At 40.3% G+C, this 22,627-nt stretch overlaps 4 protein-coding genes and 1 long non-coding RNA gene across 9 annotated transcripts; 2 read left to right on the top strand and 3 right to left on the bottom strand.

Annotated features, from left to right (window-relative positions):
* Positions 1–3,561: 3,561 nt before the first annotated feature.
* On the bottom strand, positions 3,562–5,602 carry LOC149713046 (uncharacterized). Its single transcript, XM_089849383.1, has 5 exons — positions 5,540–5,602; positions 5,185–5,462; positions 4,886–5,125; positions 4,432–4,575; positions 3,562–4,092 (listed from the first exon to the last, which is right to left on the bottom strand). Exons 2-5 carry the CDS (start codon positions 5,446–5,448, stop codon positions 3,562–3,564), a joined length of 1,179 nt encoding a protein of 392 aa, XP_089705509.1. The 5' UTR covers positions 5,449–5,462; positions 5,540–5,602.
* Positions 5,603–5,882: 280 nt separating this feature from the next.
* Positions 5,883–11,985, top strand: LOC149713047 (sepiapterin reductase-like). The gene is made up of 4 exons (XM_089845228.1): positions 5,883–6,041; positions 6,124–6,699; positions 8,449–8,598; positions 9,797–11,985. The coding sequence occupies exons 2-4, from the start codon at positions 6,150–6,152 to the stop codon at positions 9,907–9,909; spliced, it is 813 nt and encodes a 270-aa protein (XP_089701354.1). The 5' UTR covers positions 5,883–6,041; positions 6,124–6,149; the 3' UTR covers positions 9,910–11,985.
* LOC149713048 (pituitary tumor-transforming gene 1 protein-interacting protein-like) lies at positions 11,780–17,964 on the bottom strand. Of its 2 annotated transcripts, XM_089845239.1 has the most exons (7): positions 17,829–17,964; positions 16,980–17,032; positions 16,805–16,913; positions 16,551–16,722; positions 15,680–15,726; positions 14,478–14,498; positions 11,780–13,092 (listed from the first exon to the last, which is right to left on the bottom strand). In XM_089845239.1, the coding sequence occupies exons 1-7, from the start codon at positions 17,962–17,964 to the stop codon at positions 13,049–13,051; spliced, it is 582 nt and encodes a 193-aa protein (XP_089701365.1). In that variant the 3' UTR covers positions 11,780–13,048. The 2 variants fall into 2 exon arrangements, with proteins under 2 accessions (XP_089701365.1, XP_089701373.1); XM_089845247.1 differs by lacking the exon at positions 14,478–14,498.
* A 1,696-nt stretch (positions 17,965–19,660) lies between these two features.
* Positions 19,661–22,247, bottom strand: LOC149713049 (uncharacterized). Of its 4 annotated transcripts, none has more exons than XR_016370450.1 (3): positions 21,862–22,247; positions 21,455–21,653; positions 19,661–21,369 (listed from the first exon to the last, which is right to left on the bottom strand). It is a non-coding gene; the product is annotated as an uncharacterized LOC149713049 (long non-coding RNA). The 4 variants fall into 4 exon arrangements; XR_016370447.1 differs by having other exon boundaries at positions 21,455–21,659; XR_016370448.1 differs by lacking the exon at positions 21,862–22,247 and having other exon boundaries at positions 19,661–20,447; positions 20,879–21,369; positions 21,455–21,588.
* LOC149713050 (uncharacterized) lies at positions 19,741–21,461 on the top strand. Its single transcript, XM_089845217.1, has 4 exons — positions 19,741–19,905; positions 20,345–20,485; positions 20,563–20,622; positions 20,920–21,461. Exons 1-4 carry the CDS (start codon positions 19,741–19,743, stop codon positions 21,442–21,444), a joined length of 891 nt encoding a protein of 296 aa, XP_089701343.1. The 3' UTR covers positions 21,445–21,461.
* Positions 22,248–22,627: the final 380 nt, after the last annotated feature.

Consider the following 22,627-nt stretch of genomic DNA (forward strand, 5'->3'; position numbering starts at 1 on the left):
CTGATGATATTAGGAACAAAGATTGCAAAGAAGAAAGGCAATAGATGGGCCGCAATTAGTGCAGTGTTCAGTTTATCTGTTAAGCCTTGGTTCCATTATTTGTGGCAACTACGCTAAGTGAAAACGCTATAATGCTGGGCGACAACGTAAACAATAAATCTGACGGTTGACGTCCAGCTGCAAAGTAGTTTTTTTCGGTCAAGTGAAAACCATGCTTTATGCTCTAGATTGCAGCGCCATGCCTCAGTTTTTATTCACATTGTACTTGTGAACATTCAAAAGCACTTCGCTATTTTGTCCACTAGATGCCACCTGAGAGGTAGGCCCATGCTAACGCAAAGTATGCTAAGTATATTAAACTGTCAACCATAGGTTCAAGACCTCTCTGTAATGGGTATAATATTTTCGCCTCCAGTCAAGCTGGTTCCTCCATGTGTTAATTACAATATGACGTGCCTACTACTATTAAGAGCCATCTTGCATTAACTAGAATCTCACAGCCGAACGGAATTGTTGGTTAAAGGGGCTAACCGACGCTGTTGGGGTGAAGTCCGCCCTTAGTTCACGGGGAAAACACCCAGCTCTTTGGCCATAAGAAATGGCGCCACCGTCGCGGTGGGCGGGTGAGCAATATGCTAACCAACAGTTTGACCCCCCCCTTCACCCCAACAGCTCCGGCCAGCCCCTTTAACAGTCCATTTCCGCGCAAGTACCAAACCTATTCTTCTACGAGCCTTATCGCTTCCGATAATCAAGTCGTATTCGACAATGTTAAAATGTCACAGCGTCGATTGCATTGTTATCGACCCGAAGACTGAACCTTGTCGGACGACACCGCGCGTCATTAGGGAAAGGGACTGAGCTGGTCATTCCTAAAGAGAGGGGTCGCTCATTAGCTTCTTTTGCCAGCGCCGTCGGACCATTAAACCCGACTAATTTTGTGGCCAATGAAAAGTACCTCTTGTTAGACGCCATGAACCCCGGAATGAATAAGGGAAGGAGAAAGCCAATAGGGAGCTAACAGTTCTGACCCTTAAACGTCATACCCTTCTATCTCTTACTGGAGTTTCATCCCCCTATCGGTTGGAAACAGTATTCTATGCGCAAAAACGCCAACCAGAGAGGGCCTGCTTGCCGTCAGACTTTCTCTTCCCCCTAGCCAGTTGTTAGCTCCCTATAGTCCCAAAGGAACGCCCCCTAGACTAGTTATAACCATGAATCTATATAACTATGAATATACAGCTCTATCATATGCCCCTTCTATCATGTCGATTTGGTTTGGGCGTAACCCTCCTAGCTTTGAAGCGTTTTGCGTAGCTCTAATAGCCAATCACAAGACAAGAGGAAGTGACGTTTCGAATTTACACACCCCCGGACTCCCCTCCCTTCGCCCGCTCCTAACACTAGCAGACACGTGACTGATGTCTCCTTTCGCTAAGCCCCGCCCAAAACCTTATCGAGAGGTTAGACAGCATAACGCAGCTGTATATTCATAGTTATATAGATTCATGTTATAACTTAACCCCTATAACAAGCGTTTCAAAGCACCCATCCCCATTTACAAAACCACAAAAAAAGTCTTACAAAATTGTTCCTTATTATCCCACAGAAAGTGTAATATATTTTTTATATTACAATAATTCGAATAATGTTGAAGTGGACAAAGACCTAATAAGGACGCGTTGTAAGTTGCCAACTTAATTGTTTCCTTTCACAGGCAAAAATCCATAATATGATAGGAACGCCTTAGGACAGCGGCAAATGCCATACTTCTTCTTGTTACCGAGTTACTTATGATATAAGTACTTAATTCCAATTTGAGGTATTCATTATTTCACGCAAAAAGGAAAAAATCTAGGACCAAGTTCTTTTAAACAATCTTGATGATTTACTGTCTTAAAGAGGATAAAAAGAAGGGGAGTTGAAGCTGGCAGCTTTGGCAAGGCATTTTGGGAGTTCTCGCTTCTCTCTTTTTAAATTTAGTTGTTATATTTTCATTCTTATATCCAGTTCACCGCATTTCAACCAATAAGAGGGCAGAGAAAGATACGCGCGCTCACCGGAAGCTTAGAGGAAAACTTTCAAAGCGAAAACAACCAACCCAAACCTTCTACTCCCCGTCTTTATACCCCCTTTGGTGGTGCGCGTCTCAATCAACCTAGGTAATTTCATAAGGACATTATTCTCCTTATGGTAATTTTAGTTAGGCGAGGTTCTGTCCCCCTGGAGGTTTACTTGTCCGAGCCCTCGAGTTCGACGCACTCTAGTACCGGAAATCATTCCACGCGCTGTTGAATATTGATCGCCAAACACCAGATCCCGGTGGGTTGTCCTTACTCCTCTCAGTGTCCCAGTTTTTGCCGGAGAATTTTTAAAATTGACCAACAGGTGTCCTTCAAGATTTTTCTTGCGCTAAAATGTAAGCCTATCGATTCTCTTAGCTCATCACCAACGGTCTGGCAACATTTTAAATTTACCGCCTAGGCTAAGGCTGCAACAGGAACCACTTGATCTAACGCTCATGGAAGCGAGGTGAACCTGTGCTTGGTTTCGACGCGGCTCGCTCGATCACGCTTTCTCCTCGCGCAAAATCTGCCCATTCAAAAAATTGTTTTCCAATGCAATGTAAAAATTATGGAAAAATCCGGAGATCATTTCGGAGGCTCCAAAAGATCAAAGGAGTCTGCTTTTAACAGGGAGAAACCCCGATGTTTGGCCCTAAATCTGAAAATATTGCTTCAAATCTCTTGAAATTTTAATCTGGTGAGCAAAACAAGGTTTCAATATTTCCAGAATTACAGCCAAAAAAAACTCGATTTCATTCATAGACTGTCATGTTAAAAGCTGATTTCCATAGAACCACCTTATTTTCGAAACCTTCGAATTTCCCACCAATAGTCCAATACTTCTATTGTCTTTACTCTTTATCAGACTTGGAAATAGCAGTGCACTTCCTCTGGTCCAAAACCAGTTTATTAATTGCTTGGACTAGTTTTTTAATTCAAAAAGTGCATGGGGTTACTAGTCCTCGGGACCAGTTTATTAATTACAAATCTATAGGAGAACAAAGGCTGGGACCACTCCCGAGACCAGTTTATTATTTCGGACGCTAGGGGGTCACTGGCAGGGTTGTTCCTTCGACTTTTGGAAAGGTGCTTTCCCCAATAGTAAAATGTGCTGATCCAATGGAAGCTTTTTTCAAAATGTGCTTTTCCCCCCCTGGGGGTAGGAAAATTTCCGTCCCCCCCCCAACGAAAGGCTTTTAGCGCCACCTAGTGGCGGAATTTTCGTCCCATAGACGCTAATGTTAAAAATGAAATTTGAAAATGTGCTTTAAACAGGCCAAATGTACTTTCGGTGCTGAAGATCTTAAAATGTGCCGAAAAGGCACAATTGTGCCACTTAGAACAACACTGGTCACTGGTCCCAAGGACTAGTTTAAAAATTTATTTTCCAGACTGCGGAGTCTTTATAGGGATTGGGGATTGGGGAAAGTAGTTACATGGATAAAGCAAGGACTATTTAAAATGTGAAAATTTGATCTGTTTCTGTATCCAGTTCCTATCCATTTTTATTGATAATTCGTTCATATTTAATGCGTAAGCGACTCATTTTGCGTTTCATCTTTGATAATGTATAACTCTTTTTCCGCAAACAAACTACTAATTCTTCTCTAGACATGTTCTTCAATTGGGTAACGCTGTTTTCCAGTTTTTTAATTCTTCTCTTTGCGATTACTCGAAATGAATCTCTTTGTTTTAAACAATAAAAACATCTTTTTCTATTCCCTTTTTCGTTGATAATCAGAGTACATCGGTTACTATGAACGCCTCCACCAATACCTTGAAATCCCAAAGGTTCACTACGAGCTTTAAAGATTTTTACGTATTCCTCATCCGGGTTTCCAACGCAAAGTTTTGATTCACTTAGTTTTTTTAATACCATATCAAGCTCTCTAGAACAGCGAACATGTTCGGGAAATTTTGGTTCAGAGTTCTGATTGGTGAATTTCTTGCCATTGACCATATATTTTGCTTTCAAACTACCGTTAATGGAAATACCAAAAACGGTAGCACCAGTTTCTTCATTAATCTTAAAGTTCAGCTAGCTAATTGGACCAAGTCATCTTGCGACTTATTGCCCCTTATCTAACGCCTTTACAATGCATAGAGGGGTGGTGGCTAGCCCCTATGCCACAGCTAACCGACAGCGCCCTATACTAACTATTACCGTTAACCTCTGCAAGTTTTGATGGAAAGGAGAAACCGGGTTAGACCGCGGAGGAAAACTCCTTTAACAAGCGGGGAGAGAACTTGCAAACTCTACGCAGAAGGATTTCTTCCCAGATTTTTCACCCGGTGCCACAGTCCGGGATCGAACCCGGGATCCTCTTGCTGCGAGGCGAAAGCGCTAACCGCTACGCCACCCCACCTTACGTAGGCAATCTTCGAGGATAGTAATTGACCAGCCCAAAGGACAATTAAAATTTTTTGAAAGTATCTTAAAATCATTATTCTCCAACATATTATCCGACGAAACGTTTTGGTTATTTTCTACGGTTTGCGTAATAAGCACCTAATATTCAAAGACAAAAAGTATTTAATCAATTCCCTACGCTAAACGTGCAAAAAAAACAGCTAATTAGCCTTATTCCTGATCAGCGCCATCTACCCATAGCGGTGACTTTGAGAACTACTGTAAGCGGCAAGCCAACCACATGTCGCTAAAATCTGGTGACGTCATTTTTGGTAAGACCCGAGAGTGCCAGTCAGTGACGTCACCAGATTTTAGCGACATCTGATTGGCTTGCCGCTTACAGTAGTTCTCAAAGTCGCCGCTATGGGTAGATGGCGCTGATCAGGAATAAGGCTAATTAATATTTTACTCCATTTTCCTGATTGCTCAAAGGCTCATCAATGTCGAACGGTTTCATAGCATTTAGGCTTTCATTGGTTTCCTCGGCCAAAACCTCAGATTGACCTAATTCTGAGCGAGAAAGCCGCATCGAGCTTACATAATTTTGAGGGTTTTCTGGCTGAACGTTTGAAGGCTTATTTCCCACATCCCCTAGTATTTTTTCCCCACTAGCTTCTTGCGCTTGTGGTCTCAAGATTGAAACCAGATCCTATTACGTTGAAAATATATATTTTATTAAATGGATTGCCTATGAAATACCTCAATTACTTTCTGAGAATGAATGGGGTCTGGAAATTCAATGGTTGGACCATTTCCATTGACAAAATGCTTAGAACACAAATATGTATGACCATTAACTCTTTCGATTGGGAAGTCATCTCTGCCCAGCCAATTAATCCATTTCTCGCAAGTATTTAAATTTCTACGAGGCTTTGGGAAAGGAATAAACCAAACGCCTTTCATATAATCTTTGTGAGAAGAGCGTGTGTCACTTTTGCAAGATCGGTACACGCAAATCTTGTGCCGTGCCATTTTAAATCAATAATCTTCAAATAATATTAATAAAATATTAATTAATATTAGCCTTGGCATTGCCTATTAAACTAAATTAGTGTAGACTCACCTCATATATTCTGGAACTCGCGAAAATTGTAGCAGACGACATTGGTTTCCCGGTGCGTTCCGGTATTAACATAACTACCATGGATAAAGAATGCGCGTGAGGAAATTTGTTTTCACGCTATAGGATAGGCAACTCCCTATCTCGAACGACAGCTTATTCTGTATATACTCTGTTACAACATTGGTTGTCAGCACGCGCAAAGCTAGGTCTCGATTTAACCTAGCTTTGCGCGTGCTAACAACCGAAGCGGTAGCAGAATAAGCTTTCGTTCGAGATAGGGAGCTGCCGATCCTATAGCGTGAAAACAAATTTCTGCACGCGCATTCTTTATCCATGGTAGTTATGTTAATACCGGAACGCACCGGGAAACCAATGTCGTCTGCTACAATTTTCGCGTGCAAAAACAAAACCGGTCTGGTTAAATTGTTATTCACTCATGTGACTTCCAGTAATAAGAGTTTCAAATCAGGCAGATATGAAAATAAATACTCTTAAACTGCTGGTAATTAACGTTTTTAATAATGAAATTAATTTAATAATAGAAGAAAATTCAAAATCTAATTTTAACGTGTTTTTTTTCACAGAGATCTTTGTGTAATTATTTAGAAAAATGTCAGAAAATAGTGAAATCAGACGCGAAATCAGTGGAAAGAAAGTCTTTCTCCTGATTACGGGCGCTAGTCGCGGTTTAGGTAAAAGTATCGCGTTAGGTTTCGCTGATGAGCTGGGCGAAGGTTCCCTTATCACTTTAGTGGCGCGAAATCAGGAAAAACTGAGCTCAGTCAAATCAGAAATAATTTCAAAACACCCCGAGTTGGAAGTGCGAGTTATCGATAAAGATTTAACTGATTTGGACTCCAATTTGGCCTCTGATTTATTGAAAACTGCCATAGGAACGAGAACTCTAAACTTTGAAAAAGTGATTTTGGTTCATAATGCGGGTTCGCTAGGGTCGCTATCGAAGACGGTGGATGATTTGGACAATATTTCTGATTGGAGAAAATATCTTGATTTGAATCTGAATTCGGTGGTTGTCTTAAACGCTGTCTTTTTGAAGATATTTCAAGATTACGTTAAAGACGAGAAAAAGTGCCTGGTCGTTAACGTATCTTCCTTGGCTGCCACGCAACCATTTGCAGGATGGGCGCAATACTGCACTGGTAAGATCCTTTTTTGCCCAAATCTCGGTAACTCTAACCTAACCTAGGCTAATCTAACGCGCAATTGGGGTTTAACTGATTGGCCTAAAAAGTAGGCAACTAAATTCTTTAGTAATGTCATAAGGACATGATTTCTCTAAGGGCCCAAGCGCATCTATTAGCAAAAACATCTAGTTCTGCCAGATGTGACGTAGATTTTGTATAGAGCTATTTCAGAGGGGGTAATGGCTACGTCACCAATGCTATTTGCCCATAGAGAAAACCCTCATAAAATGGCCGCCCTACACTCAAAGGCAGGCCCAATTTTCGTAGCAGACGGAATTTTTCCCCCACTGAAATAGCTCTATAGGGGCTCCTTCCGAATTTTTCGTGATATTCGCGGGAGAGAAAAATAATTTTCAAAATCAGCCACGACCGATATCCTAAGCCAGTCGTGGTCTAGACGCGAGCTCTGAGATAACGCTCCCAAGCGGTTGGGAATCAAACTAAAACAGGCGGGGAGGCGAGAGAGGAAGGACTGAGGGGAAAAAACAAGTAAGAGAATTTCCAGAAACCCCCCCCCCCCAGCTCTCTCAGACACTAGAGGTAAATTCGCGCTTAGTAAAAATCACGAAGAGCTGTCGTGAGAAATCTTTGAAGGAGGGAAAAATGTTCAATGCCGGGTTACTCTGCAACGAATGCGCTCGGCCTCTGTTTAGGCTATACCACTTGAGATGAGACGGATGGCTGACCAAGAATCTTGGGCCCTTAGAGAGAGATAATGTCCTTATGCTAATGTAGTTTCGGTAAAGTTATATTAGAGAACAAAGTACAATGCCCGAGGGCGGTACCAAGTAGTCTGGTCTCCTGGTGTAAATGCTATCAATCCTCCTATGTATTAAGTAGTCATTGATTAATGATGAACTTCACTTAAAGGGAGCGTGAAGAGGAAAATCAAGTGATTTTTTATCGATTCATCTACTAATTTTAAGACTATTCTGTATAGTGAAACATACAACCCCCCCCCTTCTGCCGCGTATGATTACCTTCACGACCGTAGAACCCAGGGAACACGCGTGAATAGGCTCCTATAGTAGCAGATGCTAGCTCGTAGTCGCTCGCTCGTAGTAGTATCAAGAATTAACGTTTGGATCGCCACCATAGAGTACTATTTTTCTATAAACCGTTGATTTACAAAAAATCTCTCGTCTGTTTGGTTGGTTGATTCGTTTAGGGGGTTAAACGGTCTGTAAAGAAGGCAGCAGCGTATGGGTAAAAATTATTTGAAATACGTCATGGGCACGTGACTGAGGAAAGGTTGGTTCAAAGAAACTCACTTCGTTTTATTTTGTAAACTAACACTTTGGCGAATTGGCGATGCAATTTCGTGAAAAACAAGGACCAAGTGTCCAGTCCCGCTCCATGTGGAGTCTTAGTATCTTGGTGTCACGTGATGTCTGTGACGTATTTCAAATAATTTTTACCCGCACTCGCCCATGCCTTCTTCGCAGTCCCTTTAAAAGAAGCCTTTTGCTTCCCATTTTACACGGCGTCTACAGCCAAAGGCTGGAAAACGAGAGTACACTTTTTGTTTTTATCTATGAACTTTTGTTTATGTCAAATCATCAAGGCCCACCACAAACGAAGCACGAACGTATAATTACTAAATTAGTTAACTATAAGGAGCTTTTAGTTTTTAACCAACCAATTAAGAAGTTCTAAGCTTAAGCTAATGTTTGCAATCTACATTATTGTCATTTGTTTTGTCAGGGAAGGCAGCTCGTGACAGTTACTTCAAAGTGTGCGCGACGGAATTTCCGAACATCAAGGTCTTGAACTACGCTCCCGGTCCCCTGGAAACTGACATGACTGACGAGATCATAGCGCAGGCCCTCCCCTCCGTCAGACAGTGGTTTGTAGGTAAGATCTCAAAGGGAGGAGGGAGGGTGAAGGGTCGAGGGACTGGGCTAGGACCGTTCGCGAACCGAGCCGAGCTAAGAGAGCTTTTCAATAGAAAATATACCGGTCAGGGGGAATAATTTTTCAATGGCTGCTTGGCAACGTGAATCACATGTCGCCAACGCCCGTTACTTATTTAATTACTAAAGCTATTACAACCACTACTACTCGGGTAAAACTATTAGTCCCATCAATACCTTGTAACTAAGACGAAACCAAAAGATCTATGGTCAAAATTGCCAAAGCGTGCTTCTATAGAATCCTCGCTCGTTCGTACCGCTTCTATATCCTATTCCTCTCTCTCTCTTGGAGCTCACTCAGCACAGCTCGGACCGCTCCTATACACTTTCGTTCTCTCTCCTACTATCTCTGCACAGGGCCAGAAATAAGCACAGGACACAGGACATTGTCCAATAAAATTTTTAAATGTCCCTTAACTTTTTAAAAAACTAAGGGGGTCACTGGACAGTTGACCAATAAATTTTTCCGAAGTTTTGATAGCTTGACCATGAAGACGCGACACAATTTTTGCACACTCCAGTGGACAATGTCCTATAAATTTTCCCCAGTCAAAAGGGGGTTCACTGGACAGATGTCCTATAAGAAATTTTTCTTATCTCTGCATCCTCTTTCAACAAGCGACTATAGATGCACAGCCCACTCGATCACGCAAGTTGCACCCGATTTGTCCAGTCTGGGAAAAAGCAGTGCACTTCCTTTGGTCCAAAACCAGTTTATTAATTGTTTGGACCAGTTTTTAAATTCAATTAGTGAGAGTTACTGCAGTCATTGGGACCAGTTTATTAATTGTTTGGACCAGTTTTTAAATTCAATTAGTGGGAGTTACTGGTCATTGGGACCAGTTCATTAATTGCAAATGAGAACAAAGGGGGCGGGGACCAGTCCGGACACCAGTTTATTATTTAGGACATTAAAAGGTCACTGGTCCCAAGGACTAGTTTAAAAATATCCCTATTTCTCCAGAATGTTCATGAGCCAAGAACTTTCAAAATGCCTTACAAAGCTGGCTTCAAGTCCTCTTCTTTATATAGCGTCTTTGGCTTGAGCCTTGAGAGCTCTGGCTTGAGCTCATAAACAGTCCTAGCCAGGGATTTTTTGAGTGACGATGTTGATTGTGTGGGTTGGTGTTGTTTTTCAGAAGCGAGAGCGGAAAAGAAGTTGGTTTCTTGTTCGGATAGCGTCCGTAAACTGCTCGCCATTTTGAACGAAGACACTTTCGTCTCGGGTCAACACATTGACTACTTTGACTAAATACTGATGGGGAAGGGGAGGTTGGGGGCGTGTCTAAAATTTACCCCAAAATGGCTCGGTCTTGTAAATTAACTGATATCAATTCTGATTTTGACCACATTGTTTTAAACTAAATGAGATAATCCTGATATCAACTGATTTAAGTTCTTGGAATGTCATAAGCATTTTTTGGGGGGATTTCAGCTAGACCCCCCCTGACCTGGACTTTTATTTAGCACTAGGGGCCAAATTGAATGGCTATTGTTGCCGTACATGTTTCAAATTCGCAATCTTTAATGGCCATTTGCCCAAATATTTTGATATTTTTTTTAAATGTTAATTGGAATCTCACAAACCAGAAATTGCAGCCACATGATTGTTGCCATAAATGTTACAAGGCCCGAGTGCAATTTTTTTTGCCAGCCTTTAATCTTCCAATATGCGCCGCGATTTTTAATGACAATATTGCCAAATATTTTAATTTTTTTTGTTAAGTTTTATTTGAAATTTTAATTGGAATCTCACAAACCAGAAATTGCAGTTATTGTTGCCATGGTTGTTACAAGGCCCGAATGCAATTTTTATTGCCTGCCTTTAATCTTCCAATATGCGTCGCAATTTTTAATGACAATTTGCCCAATTGTTTTATTATTATGGGAAAATCTTAAAGCAAATTGCAATTATTTTTGTTGCCATAAATAACCATAAATGCTTCTCGCGGCGCAATTGCAATTATTGTAAAAGTGCAATTGTTAACTATTTTATTACTTTGGTTGGGAAAATTGGTGGGAAAAATTTATTCCTAAAGCAAATTGAAATTATTTGTGGCAATAAATGTTTTTTGCGGAGCAATTTTTAATGGCAATTTGCCAAATCAATGTGGCCAAATACGGGAAAAAATGTTTGTAATTATTGTTACAATAAATGTTTCTCGCGGCGCAAAGCTGCAATTGTTAATTTGTTTCTTGCGGTGCAATTGCGATTATTGTAAAAGTGCAATTGTTAACTATTTTATTACTATGGTTGGCAAAATTGGTGGAAAAAATTATTCTTAAAGCAAATTGCAATTATTTATGGCAATAAATGTTACTCGCGGAGCAATTTTTAATGGCAATTTGCCAAATCAATGTGGCCAAATACGGGAAAAAATGTTTGAATTTATTGTTGCCATAAATGTTTCTCGCGGCGCAATTACAATTATTGTAAAAGCTCCAATTGTTAATTTGTTTCTTGCGGTGCAATTGCGATTATTGTAAAAGTGCAATTGTTAATTTGTTTCTTGCGGTGCAATTGCGATTATTGTAAAAGTGCAATTGTTAATTTGTTTCTTGCGGTGCAATTGCGATTATTGTAAAAGTGCAATTGTTAATTTGTTTCTTGCGGTGCAATTGCGATTATTGTAAAAGCTCCAATTGTTAATTTGTTTCTTGCGGTGCAATTGCGATTATTGTAAAAGTGCAATTGTTAATTTGTTTCTTGCGGTGCAATTGCGATTATTGTAAAAGTGCAATTGTTAACTATTATATTACTATGGGGTGGAAAAATGAGGGCGATAAATTTAATCTTAAAGCAAATTGCAATTATTTGTGGTAATAAATTTTTTGCGGCGCAATTGCAATTATTGTAAAAGCTGCAATTGTTAACTATTTTATTACTATGGTTGGGAAAATTGGTGGAAAAAATTTATTCTTAAAGCAAATTGCAATTATTGTTGCCATAAATGTTTCTCTTGGCGCAATTGCAATTATTAATTTGTCTCTTGTAGTGCAATTGCAATTGTAAAAGCTGCAATTGTTAACTATTTTATTACTACGGGGGTGGGAAAATATTTGAATTGTCTGTTGGTAATCAAAATGAACAAAAATTGCTGCGTTCAAAACATGGAGACTCGTTAATTATAATAATTTTTATTCATGAAAATTATTTTACACTTTAAACATTAATGTACATTTGTTTGTGGTGGAATGAATATACTCGAAGGTGATTGGTTGACTGCCTGGGAAGGGGGGAGGGATTATATAATCTCACTCTTCATTTTCATTGGTCGATTAATTGTAAGTACAGTTAAGTTATTAATATTAATTCCTAATATAAAAATAAAGTTGTTCAATTTCCGAGCGACTACGCCTTTTGTGACTTTGAAACCGCAACAGTGCCGCCCTTAGACTGCCACTAAGACTAGCCAATGACGTTTAAAGGGAGAATGAATCGGAATTTTTTTTTAAGTATAGTAATCTTTGTCAATTTAGGTGGATCAGTTCTACTAAAGGCCTGTTCAGACGATAAAACTTTTTGACTCGAGTAAATTAGTTGGGTCGTGTCAATTAACAGAAGTTGAATCAGCACCAATTTTGTTGACTCAACTTTTTCACCAATCTATAGTTGAGTCAGTAGTTGTATCGTCTGAAATGGCCTTTAATTTCCAGAGCGTTTGACATAAAAACGAGCGGTTTATGCGGCAAGTCAAATTTAAATTTACTTTCATTTTAAAATTTGACAAACTTTGAATCTCTTTCACCATCCCTTTAAATAATTTATGCGAATTCGAACAAATTTAAAAAAGGTATTTCATCATCCCTTTAAATTAGTTATGCCAATTCGAACAAATTTTAAAAAAAAAGTTGTTTCATCATCCCTTTAAATTCGTTATGCCAATTCGAACAAATTTTAAAAAAGTTATTTCATCATCCCTTTAAAGCCAGTCGCACATCTTTAATTACTCGATTATAAAAATCTTATCTCTGCTTTTTTTTTAATAAATTCTTTACATAAAAAACTATTCTATTTTCTCGATTGTGTATAATTAAGTTTAAATGGCGTTTAATTGTTCGGTGCATTTAAAATTTATCTAAAATACTCAATTATAAGTCACATTCATTGGACAATTGGGGGAAGGGGGAGGGGTGACGTCATAAGCGCGTCTCTTTTAAATTTACATTTTGTATACATACATCTTTTCTTTCAGAACATTTTTTCATTATATAAAGGGGACATGAACAGAAAAAAGGACCAGACAACTGTTTATTTTCTTAATCATTTTAGTCTAATGATAAAACAAAATTTTAAAACCAAAAATGATCAATCTGAAGCGATTAAAAGTGGTTGTCTGGTCGTCATTTCATTCTCCCTTTAAAAACTACAAGCGCGTTAATCGGTCTTCTTAGGCGTCGAAACGTTCGTAAGGATTGTCGTCCTTCATTAGACCTGAACGGGACACGTAACAAAAAAGAGTAAGAATTTCAGCTCTAATATTAAAGTTATATAGGTTTAATATAGAGAGCGTGACCATATCTAAGATCGTGACCCCCCAAATTCGTGGCCACGCCCCTTCATCGCTAATGACCCCTCTATCGTGGCCACGCCTCTTCAACGCTATTGACCCCCCCAACATCGTGGCCACGCCCCTTCATCGCTATTGACCCCCCCCAACATCGTGGCCACGCCCCTTCATCGCTATTGACCCCCCCCCAACATCGTGGCCACGCCCCTTCATCGCTATTGACCCCCCAAAATTCGTGGCCACGCCCCTTCATCGCTGCTGACCCCCCCCCCCCAAATTCGTGGCCACTCCTCTTCATCGCTACTGCCCCCCCCAAATTCGTGGCCACGCCTCTTCATCGCTACTGCCCCCCCCCCCCAAATTCGTGGCCACGCCTCTTCATCGCTACTGATCCTCCCAAAATGCATACCCAAAGGCAAGAAGATTAATTCAATACTGATGTTAGTTCTGCTGAAGGGGCCAAAGCAAATGTATTCTGCCTTAAGAGTTCGCCATCTTGTCCCGTAGGCGTCGTGTAAAACGAGTAGCAAACAGTCGGAAGTATAGCCATTACCCATGGATAAAGAATGTACGTGAAGAAATTTGTTTTCAAGCTATAGGATAGGCAACTCCCTATTTCGGACGACGGCTTATTCTGTATATACTCTGTTACAACATCGGTTGTCAGCACGCGAAAACCTAGGTCTCTATGTAACCTAGCTTTGTACGTGCTGTCAAGAGGCGAAAAAAAACTCGCGGTTATTTAAATCCTGAAGATCCTGAAGTTTTTTGTCTCTTGATAGCACGTACAAAGCTACGTTACATAGAGAACTAGTTTTGCGCGTGCTGACAACCGATGTTGTAACAGAGTATATAGAGAATAAGCTGTCGTTCGAGATAGGGAGTTGCCTATCCTATAGCGTGAAAACAAATTTCCTCACGCTCATTCTTTATCCATTACCTTAACATTAGTTGAAAAGGTTTCACTAAACATAAGGGGAGTCACGAGTTAAAGACGTGTCTTTTCCCCGTTTAGTTTTAATTTTGTTACACGAAGCCAACCAATCAGAGAATAGCTTTTTTTGACGTCATATGTATGATGCGGAGTATCCAAGGCTAATCCTCGGTACAAGAGCTAGCGTCGTCTGCTATTTTTGACGCCTCCCTGCAAGTCTACGTCTCGTATTACACGACGCGACAATGCTTTAAAATATACTTCTTAAATATACTACGCGCGGCTTTAGTTAATTAGGAATGGTGGAATGTTAATTGCATTTTGCGGCAACTGCTAAAACGGTTCACTTTTTTAACAATACAATGGAGTTCTTACCAGCGGCGTCGAGAACCAATCCTGATTTTAAAGCGGCAATAATAATTAAAGGAATAGAAAGAAATTTGCATTAACAATCTTCAAAGCAAATATTAATTTGGGTGCCCGCGTCAGAGGAGGCAATTAGCAGAGCAATTAAAGGGAGGGTGAAGTAGAAAATCAAGTGATTTTTTATCGATTCTTCTACCAATTTTAAGACCAGTCTGCATAGTGAAACATTCAGGAAATATCTCCGAATGATTTTAAAATTCAAATTAGGTTCAGATTTTAAGGATAATTTTAAACAAGGACTGCCGACCAATCACGTAACGCCCTGCCTTTTTGTTAACAAAATTCTCGTGGCACGCTCCATGTCTCGCGCCACAATTGTCACGTCGCGCGCGAATTTTATCAAATCTCGTGATAAATTTCATTCGGCATGGAATGTGCCACGAGAATTTTGTTAATGAAAAGGCAGGGAGGTATACGATTGGTCGGAGGACCTTCTTCAAAATAATCCTTAAAATCTGAACCTAATTTGAATTTTAAAATCATTAGGAAGTATTTCCTGAATGTTTGACTATGCAGAATGATCTTGTAATTAGTAGAAGAATCAATAAAAAATCACTTGATTTTCCGCTTCACCCTCCCTTTAAGGCGGGCTTAACCTTATTATAGAAATTAAACAGCGCCGATATAATCGGAGTGGCAGAAATCTGTCGTCCGCTTTAAGCAAGTAGTCCACTTAGCCTTGCCGTTTTAAGTTCTTAAATCATCCGAAAGAGGGCGCCCATTACCTAAGTCCGAAAGCATCGTTTAAGAAACGTTATCAGATGGCGTTCTGTTCATATTATGATACGTGACGTTACGTTAACGATACGGTTTCACAAGGCTTAGTGGACTACTTGCTTAAGCCCTACCACGTGACACGAGAGATAAAAATAGTGTCGCATCTTCGGTCAACACTGGACGGAGTGACAGATTTCTTCCCAAAAGGTTTTCCCCAAGTAGAGAATTAAATACACCACAAAAAAAGGTTAAAATATTCCCCTCAAAATGGCGTCAATAATAATAATAATGATAAAACGAAAAACCAGACACTAAAGCAATTTGGTTTGAATAAACAAGTTATATCTATATTTTGTAAGTGCATTACTAAAATTAGTTATATTTTAAGGTCGGGGATGGGTGGATTGAGAGAGTGGTCAATTTCAAATTCTCACCGTATTTGCGACGGATCTCGTCAGTCCTCGTCTGCCGCTCGCGTTTCCTGTTACAAAGGAGAAAACATTATTATTATTATTATTATTATTATTATTATCGAAAATTCGACCTTGTCCCATTCTTACCCACCCCCCGGACCTTTTGTCCCATTCTTACACAACCGCCCGATCGTTCTTTCGTCCCGTTCTTGCGACCGCCCAGACCTTTTGTCCCATTCTTACGCAACCGCCCGGACTTTCTTTTGTCCCATGTTTACGCAACCGCTCGGACCTTCTTTTGTTCCATGTTTACACTACCGCTCGGACCTTCTTTTGTCCCATGTTTACACGACCGCCCGGACCTTCTTTTTTTCCATGTTTACACTACCGCTCGGACCTTCTTTTGTCCCATGTTTACACTACCGCTCGGACCTTCTTTTGTCCCATGTTTACACTACCGCCCGGACCTTCTTTTGTCCCATGTTTACACTACCGCCCGGACCTTCTTTTGTCCCATGTTTACACTACCGCCCGGTCATTCTTTGTCCCATTCTTACACAACAGCCCGGTCGTTCTTGTCCCATTCTTACACAACAGCCCGGTCGTTCTTGTCCCATTCTTACACAACAGCCCGGTCGTTCTTTGTCCCATTCTTACAAAACCGCCCGGACCTTATTTTGTCCCATTCTTACACAACCGCCCGGACCTTATTTTGTCCCATTCTTACACAACCGCCCGGACCTTATTTTGTCCCATTCTTACACAACCGCCCGGACCTTATTTTGTCCCATTCTTACAAAACCGCCCGGACCTTATTTTGTCCCATTCTTACACTACCGCCCGGACCATCTTTTGTCCCATTTTCAAATTCCCCAGCGGAACAACTGCTCACCTGTCATCGGATCTCATTTTGAGTTCTTCGCGTTGTCTCTCGAACTTGGCTTGTTCTTTGGCCCACAATCCGCGTTTGTGTTTGCGGCAACAACAGCAACAGCAAATAATCAGCGAGATGAGGATGACTCCGCCCACCACACTCAGACTGATGATCAAGACTTGGAAACTGACTGACAAAATGGAACCACCTCCGTTAGAACCGCCCACACCCCCCGCCCCCCTTTTTATTTTAGGCTTAATGGCCGTCCTTACCGACGCAGGTTCCCCAAGCCATGTCCTCCAGGGAGCCGCATTCCTCGACGGGGATAAGTCTCTTGTACTTGTAAAAGGCGCAAGTATTGCTTTTGTAGCAATAATAGCACTGGGGAATGAGAGAGGAAAGATTAGTAATGGCAATTGCTTTGCGTTAAATTAAAATGATATGTACTTGAGTGCCGGCTTTGACGCAATCATCGCAACTGCTGTTATGGTGACCGCAATCTGTTGACAAAAATAAAATGGAGTTAGTTGCAGCCCACCAGGTGCTCCATTTTATTTTCGACGCGTGTGGCAAGGCTTAACGCGCGCCTTTGTTAACTGACAAATCTTTTGAGTCGTCTGCTTCAGAGTAGCGGCGTTTCAATATTTCTGACTCTAAAGCAGACGACGCGGAGTTAGTTACGGCCCACCTTATTTACGACGCGTGTGGCAAAGGCTTAACGCGCGCGTTTGTTAACTGACAAATCTTTTGCGTTGTCTGCTTCGGAGTAGCAGCGTTTTAATATTTTTGACTCAGAAGCAGATGACGCACCATTTTGACGCAGTTAAAATGGTCTCGAGTTAAGCCTCAGTACACGAATGGGAACGGCCTAAAAAATATGAATATTTTTAAACTACTCAGTGGGACAACTGACCCCCTGCCGTACAAAATTATACACTGTCTCCCCCCTCAGTTTTGCAATTTATAAACTGGTCCCGAGGACCAGTAATCCCCACTTCGTTAATTTAAACTGATCCGAGCAATTAATAAACTGGTTACGGACCAAAGGACATGTGCCAGACTTCCTTATGTCCCAGAAATGATGCTGAAAAGCAGACGACGCGTAATTTTTCCTCAAGATTTGTCAGCTAAAATGGCTTTATAAGCCTTGGCACACGGAATATAGACTAATGGCACCCCATGTTATTTCCCCATAGAGCTTAATACAGTCGATATTGATCAGATATCGCCTGAATATTTGTATTGGGTGGTTCAAAAATGCACCCAATATGTCAAAACCCCCTAATAATAACGTACATTTGGTTGGATCCTCCGTAGTGGTTGAGCTAGGAACAGGCGTAGAGCTGGTAACAGTGGTAGGAGGTGTCGTTGTGACGTCTTCTGTCAAGGCTATGACGGGCAAAATTGCCAGCGCAAGCAAAATAACCTTCATAATGGACGCTAAACACGTACAACAAGGAAGTAAACAAGGACTTATTATTATTACGTTATTATGCATTTGGCCAAGGCTTAAACAAACACCCTCGACACTGAAGTATTTTTCTCTAGTCAATATACTTGAGGGAAAGGCTACGTGTGCCGATACTCGATCATTTTTCATTCAGGATACGATAGATTAAAAGTTTTATTTATAATATAAAATACATTTAACTAACCCGATTGTTAGTTGGATTAATTGCGAATTTAATCATAATTAAATTAAGTTTAAAATGTACATTACCTTTGGAAAAACGAAGGGGAGGAACGTTATTATCGTCAAAACACCCAACAATCAAAAGTAAAATGATAATTAACTTTGAGGGCTACTTTATCTCTTTAGAAGAAGTAGAGGTTAGTTCAAGATAACGTCATCATCAATTGACATATCTTTGATACAGTTCAGTTCAGTTCAGGTTGAGTATTAAGGGTTAATATTGAATCTGAACTGCACTTGGCGGGAAATTTGGTTCTACATTAAGAAATACAAAGAAACTTCCTGTAGAATTCAAAAGATTACGATTAAGCCGAACAAGACAATAACGAATGATTATAAATCTCGAAGAAAACAAGGCGCTAATACTGAAAAATGCAATTTTATTTAAGCGGAACAATTATCTTTTATTGCAAAATATTTTTGCATAAACATTAAAGGACGGACTCTCCTCCAGCCGCCATTGTTGTCTCCCAACAACAACATCCCGTCATCGCCTACAGCAGAAGTAAATAGCCACTGAAATGCTTCGTTTTTAGAAAATTGGTGTTACCAGAAGTAATACAAGAAACCTCCCTACGGGAGGAAAGTATACAAAGGCGAATTTTTCCCGAATAATCCTCGTACCGCGAATGTCCCCACGCACTTATACGGCCGTAAACAAAGTTTAAAAAATAGGGCCACGCCGCGTAGAGCGTAGGAATACACTCTCTGATCTCGCGAATTCGCGATTGTGTCGGCTGCTTAAGTTAAGTCAATTTCACAGACTCATTGTAATTTTAAACTATTCAAATGAAAAAATTCATGCAGCATTTTTAGATTTTGATGATAATCAATCATTAATAAACAGGCAGTGACTCGATTATAGGATTTTCGTAGGTCTTTGCATAAAATTTGAATTAAACCCTTACCTTGCCAAGGTATATGACTAACACCATACATAAATAGATTTTAAAATGGTGTTATTATCTATCTCGAAATTTTGTTCTTGTATTCATAATATTCATCTTCTTCTTGGCTTCACAACAAACTAGATTTTCGTTTCGAAATTACTGTATGTGAATATTTATTAGCAAAATCAAGAATCTTCTATTTCTTTACGACAGACTACACTAGTTTTTGAAGCGCTTTTTCCTCTTTCCCGAAGCCCGGAGTGCCCCGGACCCAAATCCCAATTCCAGCGACCATATCAAAGGACTAAGATCTTCCGTACCTTGTCCGTGAGTAATAGTGTCTGAATATGGTATTTGGCGGTTCGAGGATGTCTCGCATGTTTTAACGTTATACCTATGGCGCCTTGTATACTTCCCTCCCGTAGGGAGGTTTCTTTTATTACTTCTGGTGTTATTTTATAGATTGTGAAAAATATTCTCTCCATTTTTTAAACACAACTCCGTGCTTACACATTGTTTATTACTAAAGAATAAAGTTGAATATATTCAAGTTCATGAGTTTTTCTTTATTCAATTTAAAGTCAAGGGAGTAGGTTGTATTTAAATTTTCAATTTAAAATTTACTATGACTTGTAAATGCGCATTCCCGCCTTGCACAAACACAGAAAAGGACGTTTATTTATTTTATTTTCCAAATAATCGTGACGTTAGACAACAATGGTTTAAATTTATCGGTAGAAATAGCAATGATGCCTTAAGTGGAAAATATCGGCACTTGCGTCTTTGTAAGGTAATGTCTTGTTTTATTAATGAATGAATAATAGCAGAAGGGGATAATAGAAGAAGGATGACACTGTATCCTCTTAATGCTTTAGTTATGTAACGTCATTCTTCCCAGGCTCACCCTTTTAGTTCGCTTTCCCGCTCATTAAACTACAAATGGGCATCGCACCGTAAGGTGAATTCAATAGTTGTTTGGCACTAAATTCCCAGCAATCATCCCACAAATCCAGTCTTGACGTGGGACAAAATTCACAAGCGCGTCTTGCCAAATATTTAAACGAGGGAACTATTTATCGTGTATGTGATTCGGTTTAGTAACCTTGCTCTAAATGATTCGATGTTGGGAAGAGTGACGTTACACTTACCCCGCTTTGTGGTACACTTCTCTCGAAGAGAAGTATTATGTACTTCTGATAAAAGTCATCTAATAACCACTTTGTTTGAAGGATCATTTTTCTCTGAATTGCTTTGGCACAAATGGTAGAAAACTCCCAAATGCAGTTCCTACAATTGGAGCACCAAACCCAATTCAAAAAGAAGTATCCATGTCTGAGAGGAATAAAAGAAAAAACACCGGAAATGACACGGTAAGTTCAGATTTAATAACATCGCGATATTGTTCGCTATCAGGGATGTTTTATTTATTTATTGCAATTAATCCCAGGACGAGATGGAAAGACTTTGTAAAGTGCGGCGTTTGGAATCAATTGATGTGGCCAAAAATGTAAATAATCACGATTATGAAACAGATTGAATGTATGTTAAAGCAAAGCGCGGGTCCAGACTCCAGTGGATCCCCTATAAGGTAACTTTCCTCCTGAACTCCGGGTTTTGGCTTGGCAAAGGCTAGTGGGCGGGATTTATAGGTGCACTTATAAATCCCGCCCACAAATGCCTCCTGCCTTCGCCAAGCCAAAACTGGAGTTCGTAAGGAAAGTCAACTTATAGGGGATCCACTGGACCCGCGCTTTGCTTTAAACCTTTTTAGCGTTGGTCTAAACTTTTCATTAATATGTTAAAGGCGTCTGTTGACAATCCACGAAAGTGCCACATCGAAACACAGACAGAAACGTTTTCTGATGAGTCAAAGAATGCCTCTGAAAACCTGAAAATAATTATACAAGATTTGAAGACTTCAATAGCGGAATTGTCAAAGAAGAATACGGATCTTGAAAAACAGCACGCTAAACTGTTTTCGGAACACGAAAGATCGAGGTACCAATTAGAGAAAGTAATGACGGCCTTTGGCAAACTCTTCACTGCGGATCAAATAAATCACGTTGTAGAACAGCGCAAACGATGCAAACAGTGGTCTCCTCAAGCCATACAATCGTCGTTACAACTTCTATGCAATATTGGTACAAAAGGGTACAATTTCTTACGTGAGCAAGGCCATCCACTTCCAACAACAAGGTGCCTAAATCAACATCTAGAGACGCTTCAATTTCCACCAGGTGCCACGCTGCGCCTGCTGCAAAAACAATCACCCAAAATGACAAAGATAGAAGAAAGTGTTATACTCTTGGTTGACCGAAATGCAAATTAAGCGGTCATACAAATATGATGCTGGATTAAAAACTATATTGGGACATTCAACATTGTCCAACCACGCAGTCGCTACCCAGGGATTAGTTGTAATGGTTCGTTCTGCTTGCTCCAAATGGAAATACATTCTTGGTTGGTAACAGTATAGACAGCGGTGATCTGAAGAATTTCATGACAGACTGTATAAAATGCCAAGGCTCAGGGAAACTTCTGTAACTAAGCAAGTTTATGATATTACAATCTATGTAAGTGCTCAAATTAAATAAATATGTTTATATTGTAAGTTAATTAAGTTAGCTTGCAAGTGCTTCCAGACAGACACATTTTTGAGGTTAACTGTACCTTTCTACATCTCGTAGGCGTTGTGTACATTTAATTTGGGTGTTGGGATTACATAAGATAATGGCTAAAAACTTACTTTTTCTCTTTAAGCGCGTTAATTCATTCATTTCTTTTAATACAATGAATTCTAGAACTTCGAAAATGGGTGAAATTTCGCCCCTTCTAGGGAATTTCAGTAATAATTCCTACAAGTAACTACACAACAACCCTATGGCTTCAATTAAAGACGCGGTCATTTTCCCGCCAATTCCTTCTTCTAAAATCCGCTAGATGGCGAACGCGGCGGCTCGCTCGGCGCGAAAAAAAATCGGATTTAATATAGGAGGCGGTGGTACAGTCTCAGATTACGCATAATGTTGAGCAGACTCCTAAGCAGACGATCTTAAAAAAAAGTATTTTAAATTTCGCGCCAAAGACCAAATTTTCCCGCCATCTACCTGTTACTGTTGGAAGTAAAACATCCAGTGGCCGGGAGTGTGGCGCACTCCTGTAAGCCAAGCTACTGGGCGGCAAAGTTTGAGGGAATACGACACATGTCGGCGATCCTCCCCTATAGGTGCCGACTGCCCCGTGTCCGCCGTAGGTGACTTGACCCCCACACCCCTTCCGTCACCTCCCAAGTAAACCTCATTTCCTTCCCTGATTAGTCACATACTGAAACCTGACTAATCGCATCCTTGTCGCGGACCCTTAAGGGACCCAATTTACATTGAAACCTCTTAAAAAAAAAAAAAAAACCATCCAGTGGTTACCGCGCATGTCAATGGGCGGGGCTTTACCTTTCCCCACTCGGTCTATACATGGCCAACTTAGATTACCGGTGGTAGAAGGCCTGCCAGCTT

This window comes from Phalangium opilio, unplaced genomic scaffold, assembly GCF_054372755.1.
Source record: "Phalangium opilio isolate 3A_F unplaced genomic scaffold, DU_Popi_V2 ptg000009l_1, whole genome shotgun sequence".
In the NCBI taxonomy this organism is placed as follows: domain Eukaryota; kingdom Metazoa; phylum Arthropoda; class Arachnida; order Opiliones; family Phalangiidae; genus Phalangium; species Phalangium opilio.

Bases quoted from the DNA above. Each gene is read 5' to 3' on its own strand.
- LOC149713050 (XM_089845217.1), top strand. From the start codon at position 19,741: ATGACTTGTAAATGCGCATTCCCGCCTTGCACAAACACAGAAAAGGAC. The intron at 19,906-20,344 runs GTAATGTCTTGT...CTTTGTTTGAAG, and splicing joins GGCACTTGCGTCTTTGTAAG to GATCATTTTTCTCTGAATTG. The intron at 20,486-20,562 runs GTAAGTTCAGAT...AATTAATCCCAG, and splicing joins AAAACACCGGAAATGACACG to GACGAGATGGAAAGACTTTG.
- LOC149713046 (XM_089849383.1), bottom strand. From the start codon at position 5,448: ATGGCACGGCACAAGATTTGCGTGTACCGATCTTGCAAAAGTGACACA. The intron at 5,126-5,184 runs GTAATTGAGGTA...TCAACGTAATAG, and splicing joins ACCCCATTCATTCTCAGAAA to GATCTGGTTTCAATCTTGAG. The intron at 4,093-4,431 runs GTGGGGTGGCGT...CTGAACTTTAAG, and splicing joins TCGAAGATTGCCTACGTAAG to ATTAATGAAGAAACTGGTGC.
- LOC149713048 (XM_089845239.1), bottom strand. From the start codon at position 17,964: ATGAAGGTTATTTTGCTTGCGCTGGCAATTTTGCCCGTCATAGCCTTG. The intron at 17,033-17,828 runs GTACGTTATTAT...TTTTGTCAACAG, and splicing joins TACGGAGGATCCAACCAAAT to ATTGCGGTCACCATAACAGC. The intron at 15,727-16,550 runs GTGAGCAGTTGT...CCTTTGTAACAG, and splicing joins AAAATGAGATCCGATGACAG to GAAACGCGAGCGGCAGACGA.
- LOC149713047 (XM_089845228.1), top strand. From the start codon at position 6,150: ATGTCAGAAAATAGTGAAATCAGACGCGAAATCAGTGGAAAGAAAGTC. The intron at 6,700-8,448 runs GTAAGATCCTTT...TTGTTTTGTCAG, and splicing joins ATGGGCGCAATACTGCACTG to GGAAGGCAGCTCGTGACAGT. The intron at 8,599-9,796 runs GTAAGATCTCAA...GTTGTTTTTCAG, and splicing joins CGTCAGACAGTGGTTTGTAG to AAGCGAGAGCGGAAAAGAAG.